Source organism: Protopterus annectens, chromosome 15.part0 (assembly GCF_019279795.1).
Source record: "Protopterus annectens isolate FY-2018-M chromosome 15.part0, PAN1.0, whole genome shotgun sequence".
Lineage (NCBI taxonomy): Eukaryota > Metazoa > Chordata > Ceratodontiformes > Protopteridae > Protopterus > Protopterus annectens.
The window spans coordinates 600248250-600268850 of NC_056749.1; the positions used below are offsets into that span (position 1 = coordinate 600248250).

The 20601-nt window shown below is 41.1% G+C and overlaps 1 protein-coding gene across 2 annotated transcripts in view; it reads right to left on the reverse strand.

The window, feature by feature from the left end:
• Positions 1-20601, reverse strand: part of LOC122789943 (arf-GAP with Rho-GAP domain, ANK repeat and PH domain-containing protein 1-like) — a 1460469-nt gene that overhangs the window by 588814 nt on the left and 851054 nt on the right. For both annotated transcript variants that reach the window (XM_044057421.1, XM_044057422.1), the window contains one exon: positions 4712-4804. In XM_044057421.1, coding sequence (XP_043913356.1) covers positions 4712-4804 — 93 coding nt within the window. The remainder of the gene's footprint in view (positions 1-4711; positions 4805-20601) is intronic.

The following is a 20601-nucleotide window of genomic DNA, read 5'->3' on the forward strand; positions in this document are numbered from 1 at the left end:
ATTGAGATTTTTGACATAGCTATAGAATGCTTTGTGGTTGTCTTTAGAATCAGTGGCAATTTTGTTTTCATAACTAGCTTTGGAGGATTTTATGAGGGATCTCAGCTTCTTACTGAGGCTGACCAGGCAGTTCCTCCAATCGTGGGATTTTACTCTTTTTTGCAACAGTTTCTTTCTTCTGTTGTAGAGTTTGTTTATGGCAGAAGACCACCAGACTGGCTTCCTTTTTTTGGAGGATAGCATCTTGGTTCTGTTAGGGATAGCAATTTTTCATGCACTCATGTAAGTGCTTATAAAGTGCATTTGTGTAGGATTCAGCAGTCGTACCTCTATTGATCATCTGCAAGGGTGTCGTAAAGTTTGCCACTTCTGTCTTAAGAAGCTTGAAGTTGGCTTTGGAGAAATTTTTTTACGGTTGTTTTCCTAATGGGGGCTGGGAGCGGGATGTGGATGTCTAGGGTGATTAGCTTGTGGTCGGATCTGACCAACGAGGAGGTGACCTCTGGTGTGGAACACCGGTCACCCATGTTGGTGATGACCAGGTCTAGGATATTGCTGCCCCTGGTGGGGGTGTGGATAAGTTGATCCAAAGCATTGGAATTGATGATTTCCAGAAAACGTTGAGCAAAAGAGTTGGTACAAGAGTAGTTTTCCCAGTTAATGGTAGGGTAGTTGAAATCACCCATTATTACAGTGTTGGGTTGTACCTTAATATTTTCCAGTGTATCAAGAAAAGAGGAGTGGGAATCCTGGGGCATGGTGGGGGGGTCTGTAGCAAGCTACAATCTGGATTGCGGTTTTGCCCAGAGTTAGTTGAACTTGGATAATCTCGGATGCATTATGCTGAGCAACTAGCTTGGAGGTGTGGATATCCTTAATGAATATGGACACACCTCCACCTTTAGTGTTTTGGTCTGGGTTTGGTGGCTGAAAGGTGTGGTATGAATTATAACCTGGTAATGCAGGGGTGCTCTCTGGAGCTTTGAACCAGGTCTCTGTCACTGCACAGATGTCAATGTTCTCCATTTTAAGGAGTGCCTCAAGTGAGTGCATTTTGAGGTTTAGACTTCTAGCATTGAGTAGCATTACCCTCAGATTTTGCTTGCTTGTACCTGTTACGGTGGTGAATTTATTTGAACCTTGCCTAAAAAAGGCACTATAGGGGTGGCAAGAGCCTTTGCCAGTATCTGGAATCCCAAGGGCGACAGGTGCAGGCCATCTCTGACAAAGCAGAGTGGGCTGTCGATCATGTCATCCCAGGCAGACAGATACTGGAATCACTTAGAATGACACCAGAAGCTTAGCCAATTGTTAAAGTCAATCATTTTGTCCTTGTACTGTGGTGTCATTCTGGGTGATGGCAGGATGCTACTCAGGGCTAGGGTCATACCGGCCTGGGCTACAAGATCAGAGAGCTCCTCCAAGTCTCTTTTCATGTAGTCCAGGGAGGTACGTCTCAGGTCATTCACACCAACATGGACAATGACAGAGTCATATTTGTACTTGTTGTGGAGTGACCTGAGTGCGTGCATTATGTGGTGGATCCTGGCACTTGACAGGCAGCTGACAGTAACTTTTTCCTTGTTTAGCCTGGTGAGTGGAACATCAGTGTGCCTGACTATAGAGTCACCTATGACTAGAGTGTTGGGTATGTTATGCCTTATGGGCTGTAGTTGAGTGGCACACTGAGTATGTGGGCTATGTGTCATTTGGGTTGTGTTGGGGGGGTGGAGGTTGCTTGCATTTCTGCTTTGGAGGTCTCTGTTGTTTGGACAGATTTGTACTGAGAGCCTCCACGAATGTAGGTGTGTGTTTTGTGGTTCTGTGTGTGTGTTTTGGTAGTGTAGGTTTTGAGGGACTATGTGATGAGTGGGGTGCGGTGCAAGTGCTTACCATCTCCTCTTGACTGTCTAGGCCAGACTTTGATGAAGAGAGCTTTGCTTCCAGTTTGGCTATATAAGTGCATCTCTCACAGGTCGTACTTTTGGGAGGTTGGAAGACAAGGTTGACTGTGTACATGAGGCAATTGCTGCATTGTCCAGATGCCCAGATTCATCAGCTAGACAGGTGAAAACACCGGGAGCTGACCTTTAGACATGCCTAAATAGGTGCTTATTTATTAAGTACTAAAAGCTGTTTTCCTCTAGACAAGTGAGGAAAGTTGAGTTCTGTAGTAATTTGTAACTTATTTAATGTTTACAATGAGTTCTGAACAAGTGCTGAGATCAAAGAAACAGATGAGTGCTAAAACTAAAAAGCTGGCTAGTTGCAAGGGAAATTTTGAAGAACAGACTTTATGGTGCCAGGAATAGTTTAACCCCAGTTAAGTGTTGGCGGGGGACTTAGGAGCTCACAAACAGTCCTGGACACAGCAAATCCATATCTGACCTGCCACAGGAAATGGGGGAAGCAAGCTTAGAACTTTTTTTTCCAGTAAAGTGGAAATAGAGAAAGCTGGAACAGAAGTTAATTCAACGTTAAGAATCTGAGTGGGTTGGCTTTCACAAATGTTCTCTATTAGATTGAGTAAACTAATGACACTAGACTGGGAGGACTGTCACAGATCAAATATACAGTATGGGTGGGCATCTGCAAAGCCACCAAGTATAAGAACACACAACAGTAGGGAAGGTGGGTGGGTGGGAAAAATTACAGTTCCTAGCTGTAGCCACTAAATGAAAGTTTTAAACAGATCAAGGAACAGACTCAAAATGCTTTTAACTGTAACAGACAAAGACAAAAATGCACAGAAAAGTTCGGATAGAGCACTCACAAACAGAAAATGCAACTCTCAGTATGAAAAAGCAGTTTACAGTTAAGTAATATTAAAACAGTATAAAACAGGTTTTGTTGTTTATATTTTTGCACTTGCTCAGATGCTTCTTTTTAAAAACAGATCAAAGTTTCTTGATCTATATAGTGTTTTTCAAAAATCTGTTGTATTAATGAATGCAAATTTTTATTTGAAACTTCTGACAGTTTTTCCTGTGGAAGTATTTTTCTTTCCTCTAATTTCTCTCTTAATCATTTTGTATAACTTGTGTCTGGAAATTCTGGGCTTTTTACATAATAGTAACAATTCATAACTTCTTTCTTAGCCTCAATAGTCCACTCTAACGTCTTTATGGCTCTTTTTTGGCCAATCAATTTTTGTGGATTGCTACTTCCTTCTACAACAGGGGGGCCATCCTCCCCCTGGGCCTGACCTAGCCCCATTGTAGGAATGTTTTCATATTTTAAGGATTCTACACTGTCATTTTTTCCAGTCTTGGCACCAGTGCGCCTACCAGGATTGGGCACTTTTTTATCCTGGGTCTTGTGCACCCAGCTATCTTTTTTTGTTTTTGACTTACTTCTGTCCATGATATATGCTATACAAATACAATCTATACATCAGTGTCGCCTTGGTAACGGTTTTGTGAAAAACATTGTCCACCTCACGAAGGTACTCACCAAGGCTTGCGGATAAATTCAGTTTCAGCACTACTACTTTCCTTTGCTTGCTGACTTTTCATCTCTCCATTAGGACCCCAGTAGGAATCCTGTGATGGTCCTCCTACATGCAGTATATGGGAATACTATACGGCATCCAAACACAAAAGGAATGACTAGTGAACCAAGGAAAGCACAGAAATCCTTTTCCAGAAGAATATCAGGTCTCTGCTATCTCCTCTTCTGAAAAGCTACAGCAGTTGGGACTTTACTCCATAAACTACAGAAAAATAACAGGAGACTTATTTCTAATTAGATGGGAATTTAGAAGAGATGCTTTGAATTTATAACCTTAAATAAAGTAAAGAATGCTATGAATTTTCAAGGACAGTTTCAAGTGTTGTCAGTAAATGGATGTCTGTTCTGTAGTCAGGGTTTCATCCTTAAGTGTCACAGAACTGGGCTAGCTTACCATAATTCTTCATATTGTGAAAAATATGGTTGAATTTAAAAGGAAATTAAATAAACTGATAGTTCTTAACAAGGATGAAACAAATGTAAAGAGCAATGACAATTATATGCTCATTGTGGGTCACAGTTCCAAGGGTATATTTCACCCACCCAAAACTAAGAAACCTTTGTGTGCATGCGTGCTTGTGTGTGTGTGTGTGTGTGTGGTGTGCACTTTTTTAAACTCTGTCCAAGTTGTCTGAGTTGGACTGAAAAACAGAGCTGCAAACAGAGTGGTACGCATACAGATAAAGTCACAGAGATGTTGGCAAAATAAAGTTTTAACTATCTAAAGGCTTCATTTTTTGAATGAGCACAGGGAACTTAATACTATAATCTATTCTTCACTGTAGTAATAATCTGTAGAAGTAAGGATTTAATCCAATTATTGCAAAGCAAATAGTTCATTACCACAGCAAGGTAGGGAGCAGTCTGGTACAGCCAAAAAGGTACAAAGAATGACTTTTTAAGGCTGGACAGTTAAAAAAATCACAAATGAAACAGTTTGGCTCTTTCAACGCCACTCTTGCATTTACTAAATGTTACTGTTGCTGGCATTCAGGTAGCTTACTTGGACTGCTGTTTGCTGGTAAACTTAAAACTTAAGCCTATCTCTAGTTGTGCAGTAGCATTTTGTACTTGGAACTCAACCAGTAAAAGTAACAGAAACAAGGCTACATCAGGTGCATATTCACATAGAAAGAATATATACTGTGTCAGGTTCCCCTTTCTTGTTCTTTGGAGGCAGAAGTAATAGATTCTTAATTACCTTCAGATGACTGTTTTCCTAGACTGAATGTGTTAGACTTTGATGACACAGGTGAAACAGGTGCAGGAATAGTGTTATCTGGCACGGGAGTGTCTGTTAATCAAGCAAAGATGAAACATTTAGAAATATAAATGCAAATTAAGCAAACTACATGCACATTTCAATTGCATTTTCAATTAGTTATGTCTATGTGCACAGTAAACATGCTGCAGTTAATGACAGATTATTTAGAAAACTATACGTAATAGAAGCTGAATGGTTCACATTTTATATATATATATATATATATATATATATATATATATATATGTGTGTGTGTGTGTACACACACACACACACACACACACACACACACACACACACACACACACACACACACACACACACACACACACACACACACACACACACACACACAGATATAAAAAAGAGAATTCCTTTATGTGTCAGGCCAGGGAAAGGAGTTCTAGTCACTGCCTACCGACAAAGGCATTTAACATTGCACTGGGAAAGAGTAACAGATAATGCTATCCCCTAGCACCAAATCAGTGACAGGACAGGATCTAATCTTCATTCCAGTAGCAATGCATGTGTCACACTTGTGAAGACAGTGTTTCACACAACAGCAGTGGGCTCTACAGTTCTGAGCAGGAAGCATTACTTACAATCCTCCCAATTCTGCATGCAACAGATCACTACACAAGTTTTAAGTAATATTACTTTACCTGAAACTTCATCCAACAATCCTGTATTTGATGTATACTTTACAATGAATATCAGCTAAATACGTGAAACAATGTTACATACTGAAAATGTAGCAGTGAGTGCCTGCATGTATATCAGATATACTTTATGTACATAATGCATGCTTGTATATCATATTACGTTATGTACATAATGCATGTTTGTATATCATGTTACTTTAGGCACACAGTGCATGCTTTTATATCATATTACTTTATGCACACACTGTATGCATGTATATCATATTACTTTTTGCTCATAGTATATGCATGTATATCATATTACTTTATGTACATAGCACATGCTTGCATATCATATTACTTTATGTACATAGTGCATGCTTGTATATCATATTACTTTATGCACATAGTGTATGCATATATATATCATATTACTTTATGCATACAGTGCATGCTTGTATATCATATTACTTTATGTACATAGTGCATGTCTGTATATCATGTTACTTTAGGCACACAGTGCATGCTTGTATATAGGTTCATAGGTGTGTACTAGGCTAATGGCCCTGGGCCTTTACAAGCCTAGCCCATAGAGGTGCCCTGGCAATGTGCCGCCTGTTGTTAGTTCCCAGTGCCTCTATCAAGTAGAGCCACTGGAGTGACATTTCTCTTGAAGAGGGCTAGTGAGGTGTTCTGCTTGACATGTATGGGAAGTCTATTCCAGAGGATCGGCAGTCTCTGGGTTATGAACCTGTCCCTCCGGCATGTTCTGTTGATTGTGGTAATGAGGTTGAGGTCTCTGGAATGTGTGATGCGGAGGGATTGGGATTTCTTTAGATGTAGCATTTCTAACAGAGCTGGATTAGACATGGCTTTGTAAGTCAAGCAGAGATCGCCTCTTAGTAGACGATATGAGAGAGAATAACTGGAGTTTTTTGAGTCTGTCCATGTAGGACATGTATTTAAGGCTGAGGATCCTCTTTGTGAGGTACTTTTGTGGCCTCTCCAGCTGTTGGCAAGTGTCTAGTGAGATACATGCCAAATGGGGCATTATACTCTATGACTGGTCTAATGAGGGAAGAGTAGAGAGAAATGATGACCACTTTCTTCCTGGATGCAAAACACTTGGTAATGAGATGTGCCACATAGAAGGACTTTCTGACCACAGTGGCAATGTGGTGGTCGAAGGAGAGTTTGCTGTCAACCATTGTCCTCAGATCTCTTATAACGCCTTCAGTGTTCAGTGGGCTCCCATCGATGTGGTAATTAGTGGGAATGAAGTTTTTTCCCGAAGGGGATGATGGCGCATTTTTTGGCATTAAGCTTAAGGCCATGGTTTTGACACCAGTCATTGGTCTCAGAGGCCTTTCGGTAGGATGTCTGCATCACCTGGGGAGTTAATAATGGCTTCCAGCTTGCAGTCGTCTATGAATTTGGTTAGCCAGAGTCCCTCTGTGTTGGCCTGGACTTTTGTGAAGTAGCTGTCAAACAGAAGAACACCCAGGACCGATCCCTGTGGGACTCCACTCATGACTGGTCAGCAGTCTGGCTTAGAGTCCACTACTTTCATACTGTGGATTCTATCTGTGAGCCAGTTTGTAACCCACCTAGTGATATAGGGGTAGATATAGATTGGTGAGTTTATCAATAATTCCTGAGTGAGGAGTGGTATCAAAGGCTTTGGCCAGATCGAGGTAGGCTGTATGAACTGCCTTACCTTCATCCACTGCTCTGGTAACTGACTCAAAGAAGTCAACCAGGTTGAGCAGGTATGATCTACCTTTCACAAAACCAAATTGCGTGGGATTTAGAGTTTGGAGATTCTCTTTGTGATGTTTGTTTGAGAGTGTTGATGGAGAAGTACAGAGAAGGTCAGAAGGAGTTGCATTGTGTCTTTGTGCATTTAGAGAAAGCATATGACAGGGTGCCTAGAGAGGAGTTGTGGTATTGTATGAGGAAGTTGGGAGTGTTAGAGAGGTATGTAAGAGTGGTACAAGATATGTATGAGGGTAGTGTGACAGCGGTGAGGTCTGCAGTGGGAGTGACGGATGCGTTTAAGGTGGAGGTGGGATTACATCAAGGATCAGCTCTGAGCCCTTTCTTATTTGCAATGGTGATGGACAGGTTGACAGACGAGATCAGACAGGAGTCCCCGTGGGCTATGATGTTTGCAGATGACATTGTGATCTGTAGTGAGAGTAGGGAACAGGTGGAGGAGACCCCGGAGAGGTGGAGATATGCTCTACAGAGAAGATGAATGAAGGTCAGCAGGACTAAGACAGAAGATATGTGTGTCAATGAGAGGAAGGATAGAGGAATGGTGAGGATGCAGGGAGTAGAGGTGGTGAAGGTGAATGAGTTTAAGTACTTGGGATCAACAGTTCAGAGTAATGGTGAGTGTGGAAGAGAGGTGAAGAAGAGAGTACAGGCAGGATGGAGTGGGTGGAGAAGAGTGTCAGGAGTGATTTGTGACAGATGAGTACCAGTAAGAGTGAAAGGGAAGGTATACAAGAGGGTAGTGAGACCAGCTATGTTATACGGGTTGGAGACAGTGGCATTGACAAAAAGGCAGGGGTCAGAGCTTGACGTGGCAGAGTTGAAGATGTGAAGATTTGCACTGGGTGTGATGAGGATGGACAGGATTAGGAATAAGTATATTAGAGGGTCAGCCCAGGTTGGAAGGTTTGGAGACAAAGCCAGAGAGGCAAGATGATGTTGGTTTGGACATGTGCTGAGGAGGGATGCAGAGTATATTGAGAAAAAGATGCTAAGGATGATGCTGCCAGGTAACAGGAAAAGAGGAATGCCTAAGATAAGGTTTATGGATGTGGTGAGAGAGGATATGCAGGTGGTTGGTGTGACAGAGCAAGATGCAGAGGACAGGAGGAAATGGAAACAGTTGATCTGCTGTGGCGACCCCTAACGGGAGCAGCCGAAAGAAGAAGAAGATTCTCTTTATCTTTGTTAATTAGGTCCATGTTGATACACTGCATAACCTTACATATCAGACTCGTCAGGCTAATGGGGCAATAATTTACAGGGTCTGTAGTCACTTCTCTTTTATGGAGAGGGATGACTGTAGCAGTGTGCCATTTGGTAGGGACAACACCTGAGGTGAGGCTGTGAATGAACAGAGCACACAGGTGGTGCCAGTTCACTTTGTAATTCATGTAGAACACAGCCAGGGATATTGCTGGGTCACATGGAAGCTGTATTCTTGGCCTTAAACAGTGCAGCTTCAACCTGTGCTGCAGTAATGCAGGGTGCCTGGCATTCTTCCGGTATTAAAATTGGTCCTTTCGGGGTGGACAGAGGGGTAAGGTTGGCACTGAATCTGTTGGCCAGTATGTTGGCAATATCTGTTGGCTCAGTATAGAAGGTACCATTGTGCAGCAACTCAGAGCAAATCTGGGTATTGCCATGGAGATTCTTGATATAACTAAAGAAGGCTTTGTGGTTGTTTTTAGTGTCTGCCACAATTCTGTATTCATAGCTGGCTTTGGAGGTTTTGATGAGGGATCTCAACTTTTTTTTGAGGCTAATCAGGGAATTTTTCCAGTCTTGGGACTTCACCTTTTTCTGCAACAGTTTCTTCCTTCTATTGTAGAGTTTATTAATAGCAGGGGACCACCAGACAGGCTTCCTTTTTATGGAGGGGAGTGTCTTGGTTCTGTTGGGTATGGCTAGTCCCATGCATTTATGTACATGTTCGTACAGTGCATTGGTGTATGATTTGGCAGTCATGCATCTATTTTCCATTGGCATGGGTGCTGTGAAGTTAGCCACCTCTGTTTTTAAGAGTCTAAAGTCAGCTTTGGAGAGGTTTTTCATGGTGGATACCTTTGCGAGGGGTTTGGGTGAGATGTGGATTTCCATGGGATTAGTTTGTGGTCGACTCTAACCAGGGAGGAATTGACTAATGGTGTAGAGCAATGGTTTGCCATGTTAGTAATAACCAGGTCAAGGATGTTGCTTCCTCTTGTGGGGGTAAGAATTAGCTGGTCCAGGGCATTGGAAATGATGAATTCCAGAAAGCACTGGGCCAGTGCATTGGTGCTTGAGTAGTTTTCCCAGTTGATGGAGAGGTAGTTGAAGTCTCCTAGTATGAGAGTGTTGGGTTAGACCTTGATAGATTCCAGGGTGCTTAGGAACATGGAGTGAGAGTCTAGGGACATGGTTGGAGACCTATAGCAGGCTATGACCTGGATCGCAGTCTTACCCAATGTTAGTTGTACCTGAAGTATCTCAGATGAATTATGCTGGGCTACTAGTCTGGAGGTGTGCATATCCTTTATGAATATGGAGACACCACCACCTTTGGAGCTTCAGTCCATGTTTCAGGGCCGAAAGGCGTGGAATGAGTTATAGCCTGGTAGCACAGGGGTGCTTTCCGCTGCTTTAAACCAAGTCTCCGTTACAGCACACATGTTGATGTTCTCCATTTTGAGGAGTACTTCGAGTGAGTGTATCTTGAGATTTAGACTTCTAGCATTGAGCAGCATGACCCTCAGATCGCATTTATTTATAGCTGTTACGGTGGTAATTTGGTCTTTGTAACTCTGTCTAAAAAAGGCACTATAGGGGTAGCAAGAGCCATAGCCAGTACCCAGAAACCCAGGGGTGACAGATGCAGGCCATCTCTGCAAAGCATCAAGGTGTCTCAATCATGTCATCCCAAGCAGATACTGGATGCCCCTAGAATGGCAGCAGAAACTTAGCCAATTGTTGAAGTCAATCATCTTTTGTTTGTACTGTGGTATCAATCTGGGTGATGGTAGGATACTGCTCAGGGCTAGTGTCATACCTGTCTGGGCCACATAATATGAGAGCTTCACCATGTCTCTTTTCATGTAGTCCAGGGAGGTGCATCTCAGGTCATTCACACCCACATGGACAATGACAGAGTCATACTTGTTCTTGTTGTGGAGTGACCTGAGTGCGTGTGTTATGTGTTGGATTCTGGCACCTGATAGACAGGTGACCATTACCTTCTCCTTACTGAACCTAGTGAGTGGGATATCTGTGTGCCTCACTACTGAGTCACCTGTGATTAGTGTATTGGGCAAGGTGTTTAGCCTTAGGGGCTTACATTGAGGGAGGTGCACACTGTGGAGGTGAGCTATGTCTCCTGTGGTTTGTGCTGTTGTATGTTGGTCAAATGCATTTCTGTCTTGGAGGTCTCTGCTGTTTGGGTAAATTTCTATTGAGTGCCTCCATGAAGGTGGTGTGTGGTTTGTGTTTTTATGTGAGAGCTGTGATAGTGGGTGTTCTGGAGGGCTTTGTATTCCATGTGGTGTGGTGCAGGTGTTGACCTTCTCCTCTTGACCAGCTAGTCCGGTCTTGGCTGGAGAGTGCATAGCTTCCAATTTGGTGATATAAGTGCATCTCTCACAAGTCTGAATGTTGGGAGGTAAGAGTAGAGGGTTGTCTGTGTACATGAGGCAGTTGCTACACTGTCTCAGAATGCCCAAGTGCACCAGGTTAATAGGAGAAAGCACAGGGAACTGCCCTTTAATCATGCCAGGAGGGGTGGTCATAACTACTAAGTACTGGAGCTATTTCCGTGAAGAATGACTAGTGCTGATGGCTCTTAGGTGTGCTATAATAATTGCTATAAAAACCTGTTGAAGTGCAAAGTGATTAGACTATTTGAAGTCCAAGAGAGAAAGAACTAGCAGGATCTAAGGGAAAAACTGAAGAGCAGACTTTCTGGCACCAGTAATAGCTTACCTCAGCTCGATGCAGCTGAGTGGAGCTTAAATAACCACAAACCCATGCAAACGTGGGCTTTTAAACCAGAAAGTTGAAAGGGATGGAAAAACTGCCCAACCATTTAATAAACTACAATTTCTGGGCCAGAAACCACTCCTATTGTGGTAGATAGGCTACCTAGTGCTTACTACTCCCACTGATAAGCTAGAAGGCTTCCCTCCAACACAGAAAGGCTTGGGGGGGTTCAGAAGCTTACAAACAGTCCTGAATACAGCAAATCTGTGTCAGGACTAGACTAGTTACAGGAAAGGCGGGAAACAAGTGCAAATGTGGGCTTTTAAACCAGAAAGTTGAAGGGGATGGAAAAACTGCCCAAACAACTACTAAACTACAAATTATGGGCCAGAAACCACTCCTCTTGTGGAAGACAGGCTATCTAGTACTTTTCACTCACTCTAAAAGCTAGAAGGATTCCCTCCAACACAGAAAGGCTTGGGTGGGCTCAGAAGCTTACAAAAAGTCAAACATATTACTTTATCCACACACTGTATGCATGTATATCATATTACTTTATGTTCATAGTGTATACATATATATCATATTACTTTATGTACATAGTGCATGCTTGTATATCATATTACTTTATGCATATAATGTATACATGCATATCATATTACTTTATGCTTAGTGTATGCATGTATATCATATTACTTTACGCACATTGTGCATGCATGTATACCATATTACTTTATGAACATAGTGCATGCTTGTATATCATATTACTATGTGCATAAAGTGATATACACAAGCATAAAGTAATATGCTTGTATACGATATTACTTTATACACATAGTGCATGCTTGTACATATTACTTTATGCCCATGGTGCATGCTTATATATCATATTACTTGCTTGTATATGATATTACTTTATGCACATAGTGCATGAATGTATATCATATTACTTTATGTACATAGTGCATGCTTATATATATTTCTTTATGTACATGGTGCATGCTTGTATATCATATTATTTGCTTGTATATGATATATTCCTCCTTCCCTATATGTGTATACTCAAGAACCTCAAGTTATGTAAATATTTAGTCTAAAATACTGTATTCACGCAACTATATGCTAGTTTTGAATTTGTATATTACTGTAAAACCCTTTCATGTCTTCATTTGTTAACATTGCTAATGTACGTCTCTTCTGGTTAATTATGACTTATAATTTGTTAATTTCTATAATGTGTGTCTGTTTAATTGTTGGAGCTTTTCTCCCTGGGCCTCCACTGAAAAAGGACCTGTGTCCAGGCAGACTTTCCCAGTAAACAAATATTAAATAAATATTACACCACACACAGTGCATACATGTATATCCTATTCCTTTATGCATACAGTGCATGTCTGTATATCATATTACTTTATGCACACAGTACATACTTGTATATCATATTACTTTATGTACATAATGCATGCTGGTATATCAAGTTACTTTAGGCACACCTTGCATCCTTGTATATCATATTACTTTATGCTCATAGTGTATGCATGTATATCATACTACTTTATGCACATAGTGCATGCATGTATACCATATCAAATTATGCACATTGTACATGCTTGTATACCATATTACTTTACACACACATGGCATGCATGTATACCATATTACTTTATGAACATAGTGCATGCTTGTATATCATATTACTATGTGCATAAAGTAATATGCTTGTATACAATATTACTTTATGCACATAGTGCATGCTTGTATATATTACTTTATGCTCATAGTGCATGTTTGTATATCATATTATTTGCTTGTATATGATAATACTTTATGCACATAGTGCATGCTTGAATGTCATATTACTTTATGCACATAGTGTATGCATGTATATCGTATTACTTTATGTACATAGTGCATGCTTGTATATCATATTATTATGGCCATGAAATAATATCATATACATATATAAAGTAATATGCTTGTATATATTACTTTATGCTTAGTGCATGCATGTTTGTTATATTGCTTGTATATCATATTACTTTATGCACACAGTGCATGCATGTATACTAAATCACTTCATGCGTATAGAGCATGCATGTATATCATATTACTTTATGCACATTGTACATGCATGTTTATCACATTACTTTATGCACATAGTGCATGCATGTATATCATATTACTTTATGCACATAGTGCATTCTTATTTATCACATTACTTTATGCACATAGTGCATGCATGTACACCATATTACTTTATGCACACAGTGCATGTATGTATATCATGTTACTTTATGCACATATTACACGCTTCTATATCATATTACTTTATAGAGATTAATATTACTTTATATAGATTACAGTCTAGCACATCAAAAGCACTGTTTTTAATAACATGTAACACATATTCAATTAGATTTTCAAAATTGTGATTAATAATCTTAATATCTCAACTTTTAATCCCTAGATATTTTACTTCTCGTCCTTCAAAGTTGTATTTATAATTATCTTTTAGTTTACTATCTAGTTGCTGAGTCACCACTATAGTTTCAGTTTTGCTATTATTAAATTTCAATAATGATATTTCTTGAAATTTTTCAGTTTCTTCATTTATTTCTTTAATTGAGTCATTTTGATCTCCTGTAGTTAATTAAACATCTACAAAAAAATCTGTATTTTAGATTGAAATTTCTTGCTTTTAGAAAAAATATCATTTTTACAATTACTTCTTAATGATTATTCTAGACCTTCTGTCTATAAAAGCCAAACAACAAAAAATATGTTGGAGTCTTCTTTTAATAGCTTGGAAAATTATTAAAAAAAAACTGGAAAAGAAATTTGGCTCCTATGCTTAAAGAATTTTTAAATTTAGCATCAATTTTATGTAAAACTGAAAAAAGAAGTGACTAGAATGAGGTCTGTAAATAATAAATAAGACACCTAGTTGTTGTGATAATCCTGAAATGTTATTAAAATATCAAGAAAATGAACTTTTTAATAGCATTAGATTGTGCTCGTGATTTAATATTCTTTTGATGCCATATGACATTATATGTAATACTGAATTTTTTCCTTTCTTTGCATGTCTTGTATATTTGTTAAATCAATAAAAAATTTTAAAAAGCAAAGCACTGCTATTATGCATAGACCATCATCAGACAAGTATTATGCTGTGTAAAAGCTCACTTAGTTGCTCTCTGCATGTCTCTACATAGGCATGCATACTTAGCCACCTGTATGACATGGGCTGGTGGATGTAGGCATGCATACTTAGCCACCTGTATGACATACTGGTGGACATAGGCATGCATGCTTAGCCACCTGTATGACATGTGCTGGTGGACATAGGCATGCATGCTTAGCCACCTGTATGACATACTGGTGGAGATAGGCATGCATGCTTAGCCACATGTATGACATGTGCTGATGGACATAGGCATGCATACTTAGCCACCTGTATGACATTTGCTTGTGGTGATGCTTCCTTTGTCTCATATTCATCTAGATGCATCCTTGTATATACTGTACTCAGCTACCTCTTTTGCCATGTTACTCTCTCTCTCTCTTTCCCATCACACCTCCAGCATTTGCTATCTACCGAAGGAGAGTATCTGACATCTGCCTGGGTTATGACAATACCCATGCAAACACTTCCAAGAAAAATCCTAAACCTTCTGGACTTAGTTTCATACTTGACAGCCATACAGATGTCATTCTGCTGTTGTTTTGTAAATTCCATTTCCAGTCACTCTTCCACATCTTTTCTAGCCTCCCCTGACTGATTCTTATAGTTATCATGCATTATTTTATATGCCTACTTATTATCCCTTTTTTAACAGCAGCTTCTGTTCTAGACTCTGGTATAAACTCTCCATAGTTTCACTTATGATTCCCCTATCCCTTTCTCTTTGTCTATAGTCTGCTATTACTCCCTGGTAGGGAAGGTAGTCTGTAGCCTGAGACTAAAGTCCAAACGTCTGACCTCATTTCAGTCTATTGACTTTACCCTCTTCTCAGTATTTGCTCCCAGTACCTTGGTTTGTTTGCTAATTTTGTACAGTAAATTTTTTTTCTTCCTCTTTCCATTTTAGTCCCTTTAGTTTTTTTTTATACATGTCAGGCATAGTTTAGCAATCAGAGAAGTTGTAAATACATCATTTAAAAATCAGAGAAGTTGTGGATGATAATTAAAACCTGTTTGCAGTCATCCCTATTGGTAAATTTTGCTTTCTCCACTTCCATGTTGGTTGAATAGTTCTTAGAATATTTTCTGTATGTTTATAAATATATTATGGAAGGTTGTTATTATTCTCCTTAAGGATCTACATCCAAAGTCCTACTCTCTCGACTTATTTCTGGAACTACCCCCACACCCAGTTTCATCATCATCCTTTTTCACTTTGATTTAAAATCTTCTGCTTGTATTATGTATATGAGCTTTAACTGTGTTGCTCTAATATATCTTTTTAAAATCAGGTAATCCTAAACTGCCTTGTATGGGGAGAATCCCACTTAATTCTTGCCCTGTTTGCCTCCCAAACTATTGTCCACAATGTCTTTTAAGGTTGATAAAAATATGCCTGACATATATATGTATATATATATCTATATCTATATCTGTATATATATATATATATATATATATATATATATATATATATATATATATATATATATATATATATATATATATCTATATCTATATATATATATATATATATAACTTAAGGAACTAAAAACATTTTTTTCACTACTTGTATTTTACTATTAATATCCATAGTCAAGAGCTGCCAGATTTTCAGTTTTTGTGTTATCTTTTATTTAGTGTGTTCTCACATATCCTTAGCTGCCATAGCAGAATCCCTTTTAATCCGCACACCTAAATACATACCCCAGAATTCAGCAAGCTCTATACGGCATGCAGGAGCTGCTGGAGGCAATATGGCTGCCATGCGATTCAGTAATAAGCTCCCGGGATGTGCACGAGCGCTCCTGCCCTATTCCTGCACGGACACAGCTCCTGTATGCAAATTACTCCATTTGCAGATGAAAACCATGCAAATGAGGTGAAGTTGCGATCCAGGAAGCTGGCAGTAAGCTGGCTGGTTAGTAACCGAGTACATTTCTGCAAACTACAAAATGGAGCCATGACAGCTCCAAATAAAGGATGTATATAATGTGGAAAGCATGCCAATGGCCAAATATATGGCCATTGGCATGGAAAACAGTTGCAAAAATAAAAAAAAAAATAACTGTTATTTTTTTTTAGCCAATTTCAGCTGTTTAAGTGTAGGGCAGCTGCCCACAAATGGGATCAGACTGAAAATAAAAAAAAAAAATTGAAATAAGCATTCTATCCAGAATCACAATTTTGCCATTATACTCTATGGCAGGCAGAAGACAACGTGGCCAGGAAATAGTGGTTGCTAAGGGGGAAGGCTCAGTGTCAGACTTGTAACTAGGCATTAGCAGGCAATCCTATGCAAATGAGGGGAATGATACTGAATCACAGATTCTCCCCCCCTCATGGCTAGCTTGCGCCCAACCGTCGGTTGCAGGAAGACCATGGTGCAAGCCTAAGAGCTAGCTGACATCATAGAGGGGTGTGTTAGGTATACTGTAAGCTTATTGGAGCCCTGTGGCTCGGGTATGCCCTTAGCTTAGCAGAGCTAAGCAAGGGGGTGTGTCTGAAGCTGCCAAGCACACTTTACATTGCCTAAACAGGTGTGCACACCACGCACCGTGTTTTAAAGAAAAAAAAGTAAACCAGGAAATAGCAGCTCCGTGCACATCTGAGCACGCTGTTTGCGCGGCACGTCCCTGGGCTTAAACAGGAAGGCAATGGGAAGGAAAAACAGCAGTAGGAGGAAGGTAATCAAGGAAAGCTAGCATAGCTGGTAGATGAAATGTATCAGAATCAGCCAATTACACAGGCAGCAGCCCAGCCCAGCACACCACTATAAACTATGCAAACAACTTTCCCTCTGTTTTTCCCACAAAATCTACACCACCGGTGTACACAAGCAGGGAAATTTTACCAAACAAAAGCAACAAAATGACAGCTGCTGAAGCAGCTATCATAAACCAACATGTGTAAGAGGCTGAGGGTGGTGAGGATGAGAATGCTGATGACCAACCCACAGTGAGGAGAAGGAGAAGAGTGCACCGACCCAGGGGCTACATGAGCTGGAGATAGTGGAGCGCTATAGTGTGGACAGGGACCTCCTACAGCAAACTGTTGAGCTGTGCCAGCCACACCTCACACACAAAACCAACAGAGGGGAACCCATCCCAGTGGATACCAAGGTATGTGTAGGCCTAAGAATACTAGCCACAGATACCTTCCAAAGGCCAACTGAGGAGATCATGGGGATCTCACAGACATCAGCATCCAGGGTACTCCACCAGTTCCTAGATGCCATGTCAGCACATGTCAGTGAGCACATATATTTCCACAACAGCCATTAGGTGGTGACCAGCAATATGCATCTCTTTCACCAAATAACAGGATACCCTGAGGTAGTGGGTGCTATAGACTGCATGCACATATGCATCAATGCACCACCCGATGAGCGGGGTAGGGTCTACATCAACTGCAAGGGCTTCCCCTCCATCAACTGCCAGGTCGTGTGTGATGCCCAGGGCATTATAATGAATGTGTGTGCTGGCTGCCCTAGAAGCTATCACAACTCCCATATCTGGCATATGATGCAGCTGTACCAGAGATTTGCCAAGGGGGACATCCCTTATGGCCACCCAGTGGGGGATGTTGGTTACGCACTGGAGCCGTGGCTGATGATGCCCATCAGAAATGCACACACATCCGAACAAGAACTCCATAATGAGGCACACGCACAGACCAGAATCATAATAAAGCGTGTGTTTGGGATGCTGAAGTCACGGTTCCAGTGCATGGACACATCTGGTGGAGCCTTGCAGTACTCACCAGCTACATGTACCCAAATTGTCATTGTATGTGCCATGCTACACAATATGATCCTGTAGAAACAGCTGCAGCATGGGGCAGGCCTACACAGCCCCCCACCATTGCCAAGGCCTGCACAGGCACAGAGTGACTCAAAGGAGGAACAACATGAGCCTGCCCCAGTAGGCAGAAGTAGGCATGCCCAGTATCCCCAGGCCATGGCAAAGAGGCAACGCATAGCACATACGCTGACACGGTAGGAACCCAGGGAATGACACCTCTCTTGGACTCACACATACAGTAAAAGGGATGCCAAACATATGTTTTGGGTATACTGAGATGGGGTTGGGAGGGTGGCCTAATGTTTGAGGTGTTTGCCTTACAAACACAAGGTACAGGGTTTGAATCTCACAGGGGATAATTGGCTAGGCTTAAAATGGCTCGTCTAAGGGCAGTAAGCCTAGTACTAACCTATGAACCTATGAACCTATGACACTACCTGTGCTTAACCATGTATAGGGAGTGTACTATGTGCATCGTACATAGTCAACCCTCCAGCACCATCCTCAATACTGGCACAGGCACAAGGTAAGTCACTCTCCCTATCAATTGCCAAATGGAGTAGTATGTTTTGTTACTTGTATCTACGGTATGGATGTGAGCATGCAAGGGAATCGGGAGGTTGAATAGGATGCCAGCAGATAGTAGACACCTATAGTGGCAGCATGAGATCTGTAACAAATACTGGTGTCACCATAGTAGACAGTACTAGACAAGGTGAGAAAACTCACTGCAGGAAATGTGGTGTGCCACATGTGTGTCCATAGGACACACACATGCCAGTCAGGGAGGCTCACATACTCAACAACAGTCTCAGCCAGCAGGACAAGCATAGACAAACACAAATAAAGGCTGTGCTCAGGCCTCTGATTGATGGCAATGGAGAAGATCCCCCCTTCAGACCTACACAGACAAGCTACAACAGGTCAGGCAGTGGTATGTTAGTTCTGAAGGGTAAGAAGTCAGAAACTGAAATGGAGGTCAATTAAACCTAAGACCTATAGTACAATGATATGCCTCTAGTCAGCATGATAGGTCAGAATACAGAATGAAATGGAGTACCTGAAATACCAGTACAGTCATAGCAAATGTGTACAAGTGTCAGCTGTACCCCCCCCCCCCCAGATCCTATGTAGAAATTTAGTAACATGTAGAATTACACATGTAGGTATAACAACAGTGGAGCACAGATTACCTGAGCTGGCCAAAGTAGCAGGATAGATTGTAGCATGTGTACAATATTCAGAGCTGCATGTGTTAGGTTGGTGTGTGTTGTATATTGTGTGAGAGTGGTCAGTATGAAGGCATAGTGAGGTTTGTCCTATTGGCCACTGGCCAGTACTGCCGATGACAGGGCCAAGTTCTCACAACTGCAGTGCCAAAACCAATGCATCCCAGCAAAACACATTCCAGCAGTAAGCCATAGTAAATGTTTGGAAGTAATATGCGTCATCATCTGAAACATGGACATGGCATGAATGTGGGCCCAAACATACAGACAGTACAAAGGAGGAGGCACCCCAGACAGACAGTGTATAATATGTTACTGTCAGATGGACACAACTTTGGAATTGTACATACATGTTAACAGCACATTAGCTGGGGTTGTAGTAGGGAATACCGATGTCGTCTGGCCAAACACTGGCAGACCACAAAAGTCACAGGTATGAAGTATTGAGAAACAGCTGATGTCCCTGCACAAGCCAGCATAAGTGGAATTCCCCATGCATATCTGCACCCAGCTCACCTCACCATCACCCACATGTACCTCTCTGATCTTATCCCTGCTGTTGGGAATGAGTACAATATGACCCCCACCTCTGTATGGCAATAGTCAAAGAATGCAGCATGCAGAACAGATGTCCCATGCAGGTGTGTCCCTAGCTATAAGCAGCACCCTGTCAGCATCCACACCACTGGATTAATAATGACAGAAAGTATTGGCATTAACACCTTGCACACCTACCCTGTCACCCCAGGGGAATATAGTGTACTGCAGTCTGGGACTGTAGGAGTGACACAATGCAACAGCCTGCTACAGCTGCCCTGCATCACTACCAAATGGTCTACAGTCCTCTGCCAAAGGCCTGTGTCTCACCTGTACTGCCAATGTATGTTATGTCATGGACTCCTAAATAACAACACAACACAGTCCACAGAACAAAAAGGCAAGGCCATGTGGACAAATCCCAGTAACATGTCCACTATGTCCTACTGCATGAACTGTGGACCAACACCAAATTACTGCTGAGATGAGGTGATAACTATAGGGAACTTATCAGGTAATGTTTGCATAATGTTTGGAAGAGGACAGAATAATAGAGGAGGGGGTAGAAGCATGGGCGGCATGGAATGTGTGAAGTCTGAAACTCAGCCTTGTACATATACTATCACTGCTTGCAAATACAGGAATGAGTGGCTACAAATCTGCTCATAAACCACAATGTGAAGGGGTAATGCCCAGAATTATGACC